The sequence below is a fragment of the Triturus cristatus genome, chromosome 5_2, assembly GCF_964204655.1.
Source record: "Triturus cristatus chromosome 5_2, aTriCri1.1, whole genome shotgun sequence".
Lineage (NCBI taxonomy): Eukaryota > Metazoa > Chordata > Amphibia > Caudata > Salamandridae > Triturus > Triturus cristatus.
Window position 1 is genome coordinate 996,694,805 of NC_140588.1, and position 7,472 is coordinate 996,702,276.

At 44.3% G+C, this 7,472-nt stretch overlaps 1 protein-coding gene across 1 annotated transcript; it reads right to left on the reverse strand.

Annotated features, from left to right (window-relative positions):
- Window positions 1–433: 433 nt before the first annotated feature.
- LOC146829559 (G protein-coupled receptor 12-like) lies at window positions 434–2,484 on the reverse strand. Its single transcript, XM_085606699.1, has one exon. It carries the CDS (start codon window positions 2,482–2,484, stop codon window positions 1,453–1,455), a length of 1,032 nt encoding a protein of 343 aa, XP_085462825.1. The 3' UTR covers window positions 434–1,452.
- Between the last annotated feature and the right edge of the window lie 4,988 nt (window positions 2,485–7,472).

Below are 7,472 nucleotides of genomic sequence, written 5' to 3' on the forward strand. Positions count from 1 at the left end.
GTGGTAATTACCATCCATTTGGTATTCCACCAGAATATGGTCTCACTCATTTATTGCTACCATAATATCGCTGGCAAACTATCTACAAGGTAAGTATATACAGGTAAGTATAGTTTCTCTTCACTGAACTCCAAATATATATGCATTGACAATATATATGTTTCAAGGTACACTGATGCAGAGGTAAGTATAGAAAATGTATAGTTAACCTATATGCACTTGCCTTATCAATATTTTGCTGGTAGTCCACCATAATATCCTGCTGCCTTACTATTGTGGACACATATCAAAAATATCCACAAGGTAAGCATTGATGGCTACTTACTGTACTGAACTTCACACCTATGTACCTTGAAGGTACGTTGAAGGTACGTGATGTGAAGCTAAGAATAGTAAATCCTTTATTTTTGCTCAAAATATTCTGATAGCATGATATGTAACCCCATCCACCCCACCTCCTTCCTATTAACCAGCAACTCACTTTGAAGTCCAGAGCTTCCTTGAAATCCCTTTTCGTGGAATTGCACACCAGGAGAAGGCGGTGTGGACGGTTTGTACATTTCCAGCGAAGGATGTTCAGTTTTTAGCTTCAATGCAATTAAGCAACTACCAGAATAATGCCACCAACATGTGTCGGACACGCCACCAGTGTAAATAGCCTTACTCAGACCAGAACTGCTGATGGAACTTCAAGAAGCAACTAATTGGAGTGAACTTCGTGAGTGACAACTGTTAGTGGTGCAGCTACCACAGAGAATAACGAGTCGTTAGTGGAATGCCCATAATACAGAAAACGTAGAGTCTGTGCCTGATTTAGAGTTGAGTAGTAAAGGAAAATTCTCCAATTTCTGGTGAAAGTTCTAAGCAAAGAGAAGAATTCAGCAGTACTATTGCTTACAATAGTATCCCTACTGAGTGACTGCCTCCCTTATTGTAGAAAGCTACATACTTTTAGTTAGGTCTGCACTAGACAAGTTGACATACACACACATGGTTGAGGCACTCAACTGTACATCAGACCGCCAAAGTCTCAATACAACGTGATGTTAAACTTTACACCTACGAAGCAAATGAAAATTGACAATAGCCATCCAGATGTGATCACGTGGAAAAGCAAATAACAATCAATCACGGGAAGATAGCTTTCATAGTGTACAGAACTCTAGGCCACTCAGCTCAATTCTTCTTCATCTCTCTTCAGAGGGATAGCTTAGATGCCAATGTACTCCAACTATTTGCATCAAATGTATGTTACTAAGATATGGTACGTGTTGGCACTTTGGGTAACTTCATTAGTCGAGGTGAAAACGCCTGTTCTGGAGCCCCCGTTCACATTAACAAGAAAAAACAATTCAAGTAAACATTTCAGAAAATAAACCTTCACAAAATAAATAACTTTGGAGTGTTTTGACATCTATGGTAGAGTTCTGCCATGATAATCCACGGCAGGTCCTACACATCGCTCGAGGTCCGAGCTCTGAAGGAGAAGCTGGGAGGGATGCAACCACAGCAGGCCAGCCAGAGAGACTTTTGGATGTCTGGGTTCCTGAAGGCGTAGATGATGGGATTGATGAGTGAGTTGAAGGTGGCAGGCAACACCACAGAATAGGTGTAGATCATGGGGTAGCTAGAGTCTGCCACCAGGGAGTAAATAGCAAAAGGAATCCAACAAACAGCGAAGGTGCCCAGGATGACGGAGAGGGTGGAGACCCCCTTCCTGGTGCTGGAAGCTTGGGAGGTGGCCATGAACTGATGCTGCACAGCAATTTGCTGGGCATGCCTGAAGGCAATCTTACAGATTTGGAGATACAACTGCATCATGGAGGCAAAGAGCAGGAGGAAGAGCACAGCCAGGGCTGAGGCATTGTTCTTGGTGACAGGCCTCAGGATGCTGCAGTTGGACTGATCCCTAATGCAGTTCCACCCCAGTACTGGAAGCAACCCGATGCAGATGCAGGCCACCCAGATGAGGACCAGAATGGTGTAGGTGCATGTCAAGGTCCGGTCCGTGTGGTAGGTGAGGGCGTTGTACAGGGAAAGGTATCTGTCCACTGTGATGGCCAGTAGACTGCAGATGGAAGCCGAGAAGGATGTTAGCAGCACTCCAGCTGAGCTTAAGGTGGCGAACTCCGTGTTGAAGAGGTAGAGGACCACAAAATTGAAGATCAGTCCCAGACCAGCTAAGAGGTCTGCGAGAGCCAGGCTGCCAATCATGATGAACATTGGGGCCCGCAGGGTGGGCGAGTAAAAGAGGATGGCAAGGACAATCGCATTTTCACAAGCCATGATCGTGCCGGAGACACAGAGGACGATGTCCCAGGGGTTCACTGCGTCTGAGAACCAGAGATCAGAGGCGGTAACTGTGGAGGATGAGTTGGAGTCCCCATCGCCGTCCCAGCCTGGAAAGTGCCCATTTTCAGATGCGTTAAGTAGCTCCATCTCTAGGGAATCCATAGCTGCAGCTGCCAGAGGGTTGTACAGCATTGCTAGACTGCAACAAATCACAAAAATGAGGGGTTTGAAGAGAGCAACAGTGCAAAGAATCACAAAAAGTATAGCTTAGAGGAAAATCCCTTCCAAAACCCCATGCACCAGATTAAACAATAGCAGTCATGGGGGTAAAGCATAACAGGAATTAGAGGGTGATATGAAGGATGTGTAATGAAGTCCATATAATATCGCTAAGAGTTACATCAAATAAACAGTACCAAAGGGACACAAGCAAAGCATAAAGATAAACAGGAGGAAGACTAAACACTGAAAGGCATAAGCAGGAAGTATGAGAAGAAGGGGTTGCTCCTACTAGACTGCCTTTTGGCTTGGGTGATACTTTACTGAACCAGAAACAGTCATACATTGCTTGGAAAGGAGAATTCCTGTGTCATTTTCTGGATCTGCAGTGATGGTGTTTTTTGATACCCCATTGCTTCAAGACTTTGACACAACCTTTGCTCACTTTGCCACTGAATTTAAGCTAGCCTGGCTGATGAAGGGTGTTACCCAGAAACCGGTCCCAGGATGTTTGTTTCCGGTTCAGGGAAGACCTGGCTTGGCAGTTCGGGCTGGACTGTTCCCATGAGGCACAGGGTCAAGACTGATTTGCATATAGCTGGGTCTGAACTGAGGTGGCAAAGTGAGCTAAAGAATGATGATGGATTCAACCCAGATCTGTGACTGGGGGGTGAGTGTCTGAAAGGTTTCAGCGCTCCGTCCATCATCTTCTTGTGTTTGCTTTACAACCCAAATCACTGCGCTTGTTTTTATATCGTGATGAAGAACAAGAATAAAAAAGACAATCTCAGAGCATCCTGTTCTGTTTTCGACAAGACTTCTCTTTTCATACTCTATTTTTTTGTTGCTTCTCTGCCATGTATAAATGTTTCTAATGCTTGACCAATTGGTAGTTGGTCATTAGAGGTGGGCAATATTTGTATCTGATTTGGTGACGACTACAGGTGGTGCAGTAAATGATCCCCCAGCTGCCAATATTTGGTCCAGATCATCGAGTTGGCTAAGCAGAGAGCCACTTGAGGACTGGTGTGTTGTGACAAAAACACAGTTTTGCATAAGGAATGCATCGGTCTGCGTTTCTTCGTGGTTTGCTTTCTTTTACCCTGGATGCTGTGATCATGTCTGGACTTAGCAAGACTCTACAAATAACCTCTAATTAGAGCAAACCGCATGTCTAGAGACTACTCTTATCTCATCCCAAGTATGCTGGGGGATGTTTTACTAATCACAATCCTGGAAGCCTGTGCCTGGAGTGGTAAAAGCCATAAAGAGCAGACTGGCATATTAATGTTCAGTATTAAAAAGACAAGACATCATAGGGGGACTTGGAACCCCCTCATTTGCCTTCTTAGTGCTGGGCATTACTGTGCCTGTCTACTCTAATGGTTAAATGACGTTTCCGGCCTGGTATGGATAGTATTTGTGAAAAGAACCCATAACCGCCATACACAAACATATACCACTGAGAACACAGAGTAGTGTCACCAGCGTACATATTAGGTTCAGATGGAAAGCCCTCTAGCAAAAGTACAATGATCTAGGTATTCTTACTGCTTTGCAAACTTCATGCATTAATCTAAGCTCCCAAAGTCATTGGTTTACCTTGTATTAGATGCCTTGCTCATCTCTGGAGTAAATATAAACCCTTTAGATGAATTCTTGAGACGGACCCCTTGTCAGAAGTTGTTTTTCTGCATTCCAAGCGGGTGTGGATGGTAATTAAAAAATCAAATATAAGTGATACCTTCCTTGGATACCTAAATGCCTATGTTATTTACTGCCAGACCATTGAGTAAGCGAAATAGAGTGTGACTCTTAGATGTATGCTTTTCACCTGAAACACTTTCCACCTCAAATTAGAATTTCCCAGCGTCCCTCTGTTTGGTTGGTATGGAGGCAAAGTATGACAGATGTAAGAATCACGAACATGTGGTAGGAGAGTAAGGACAGAGAGCGTGAGGTCAAAACAGAAAAGGCTAGGGGTCAACAACAAAAAACAAGAGGGGAAATAAGGGGAGCTAAGGAGCTAAAGAGAAAGCACCAGGGCAAAGAGTGAGAGCTGAGGGTCTAAAGACAGGGAGCAAGAGAGCAAATAATGAGATTTAAAGAACTAAAGACAGAAAGAAAAAGGGCCTAGAATGAAAAGAGTGGGTCCAAAGACAGAGAGCATGAGTGCACAGAATGAGAGAAGTGGGTCCACAGACTGAGTGCATGATAGAAATGAATGAGAGCTAAGGGACTAAAGACAGAGAGCACAAGGCAAAGAATGAGAGTTAAGGGACTAAAGCAGACGCATGAGGGCCTAGAATGAGAGAAAAAGCTCCAAATACTGAGCGCATGGGAGAAAACAAGGAGAGTTAAGGGACTAAAGACAGAGGCCCTACCAGTCGTGGGATAGTCTCCGCACTCGGGGAGGACTCTCCACAATGAGAGATTCTTTCCCGAATAAGTAGACTCCCTCACAACTGCGAAGCCCATGCCACGAATGTGGACCCCTTTTGTGAATCAGGCCCTCTGATCAAAAGAGTAAAGAAAAAGAGCGAAGAGATTAAAAACAGAGAACATGAGGAGAAATAATGAGGGACAAGGGACTACGGACAGGGATCACAAGAGTAAAGAATAAGAGTTAAGGGACTAAAGACAGAGAACATGAGGACAAATAATGAGAGACAAGGGAATAATGACAGGGATCACAAGAGTAAAGAATAAGAGCTAAGGGACTAAAGACAGAGAGCATGAGGAGGCAGCGGGCACAGAGGCAAAGAATGACATGAGAGCAAAGAATAAGAGTTAAGGGACTGAAGACAGATATTTTAAAGGTAAAACAAGAGAGCTTCTGTGATTTAGGCTGAAGAGCACAACAACAAAGAATAATAGCTGAGGGACTAAAGACAGCACAGGAGCAAATAATGAGAATCAAGGGATGGATCAAAGGCAGAAAGCATTAGTGCAAAGAATGAGAGTTAATGGATTAAGGAAAGAGAGAACAAGGGTAAAGAATGAAATTTAACCAACTAAAGACAGAGAGTATGTGGGCTAAGAGCGAGAGTTAAGGTTTAAAGATTGATAGCATGAGGCCAAAGAAGGAACGTTCGTGGACTAAAGCATGAGGGTGAAGAAAGAGAGCTAATGGATTAAAGACAGATAGCATGAAGCAAAGAGTGACAATTAAGGTATTAAAGGCAGAGAACACAAGAGAAAAGAATGAGACTCAAGGGACTAAAGACAAAGAGCACGAGAGAAAATAATGAAAATTAAAGGACTAAAGACAGAGCATTAGATCAAAGATTGACATGAATAAGAGAAAGAAAGAGAGCATGAGGGCAAACAATGAGAGTCATGCTGCCAAAGATGCTGAATGTAATGGCAATGAATGAGAGGTTTGTGACAATAAACAGAAGGCAGAATGGGAAAGAATGAAAGACATGGGTCCTGAGATAGAAAGCATGATAGGAATTAATAAGAGGCATGAGTGCAAAGACGGTGAAGAGGATCAAAGTATGAGAGAAAAGTGAGAAAGACCCAGAGCATGAGGGTTATGAGTGTGTCATAAGAGCAAAGACAGATCATAAGAACAAAGGATGACAGGCAGAACCATAATAGCACAGAGCTTGAAGACAAAGTATGAGAGACACTGGATCAAAGACAGAGCATGATGACAAAGAATGACAGACAAAGAAGCAATTACAGACAGCTTTTGTTCAATAACAAAAACAGAGAACATGAGGGCAAAGAGTAAGAGGCATATGAGAAATGACAAAGCATTAGGGCAAATAATGAGTCATAGAAGCAAAGACTGATCATGGGTTCAAATGTCGACAGGCATAAGGACAATGGCAGAGAGAATGTAGCCAAAGTATGAAAGACATAGGATCATAGACAAGAGCATGAAAGGAAAGACTGAGATGTGCGGGATCAAAGAATGAGAGGTTTTAGACCTGTCAGCCTCAGGATGGTCTCCCACCAATACTTCTAAGTATAGGCAGTGGGTCACCATCAATGGACACAGGGTGGAGGCTCGGAGAGACACAGGAGCCATTATAACTACTGTGAGGGGTCATCTGATATCCTCAAAGCAGATCATCCCTAAAATATTCCACCAGGTCATAGTCACAGACAGCTATGAGAGTCACTATGCAGTGGCTCTGGTTTCCTCTGTGTGAGGCTGTTTCAGGTTCTCTAAAAGTAGCTATGAGCCCTGCCATGCCTGTACAATGTCTGTTTGGTAACGACTTAGGTCACACTGTCTGGAAAGAAGTGGACCATAGATCCCACCTGGAGATGTTAGTTTTGCCTGTTTGGGTCTGTATGAGCAAACAGCTCATGGCTACAAAAGAGGGAAGTCAAGGAAGCCTGAAAACATGGGCCAGGTAGCTGCCAAGAAAAGAAAGTGCAGGGAGCACCGGAAACCTGCCCCTGAAATTCCCATGGTCAAGGATGATGGGGCGCCTGATGAAGCCATCCCTTAGCCTACTGGGGAGGACTTTGCAGCCTAGGAGACCTGTCTGAGCTTGCTGGATGGCAAGTTGAGGGTGGGCATACCAGGGAGAAATTCTTCAGGGCACAGAAAGAGTGCCCAGCTCTGGAGCACTTGATGTGGCAAGCTGATGCCCAGGCTGCAGGTGATACCTCTGGAGAGCACTTTATATATTGGGAGAATTACATCCTTTACAGTGGGCCTAAGGTTCATGGACCTGGGCAGCACATGTGCCAGGCCAGCAGGGAATAATCTGAAGGCTCCCCTGGTTCCCTTGCCTGTTTTAGCACCCCCTTTGAAACGGTGTCATCAACATTATTGGTAAGCCTTAGGCAACAGGGTCATGCTGGTCTTGGTGGACCACGCCACAGGGTACCAAGACACCATCTCACTAAGTCGTGAGTGCATCTGTGGTGGTCAGAGCCCTGATGGGGATTTCTATCCATGTGGGGTTCTCCAATGAAGTAGTGTCTGACAGAGGCAC

Bases quoted from the DNA above. Each gene is read 5' to 3' on its own strand.
- LOC146829559 (XM_085606699.1), bottom strand. From the start codon at position 2,484: ATGCTGTACAACCCTCTGGCAGCTGCAGCTATGGATTCCCTAGAGATG.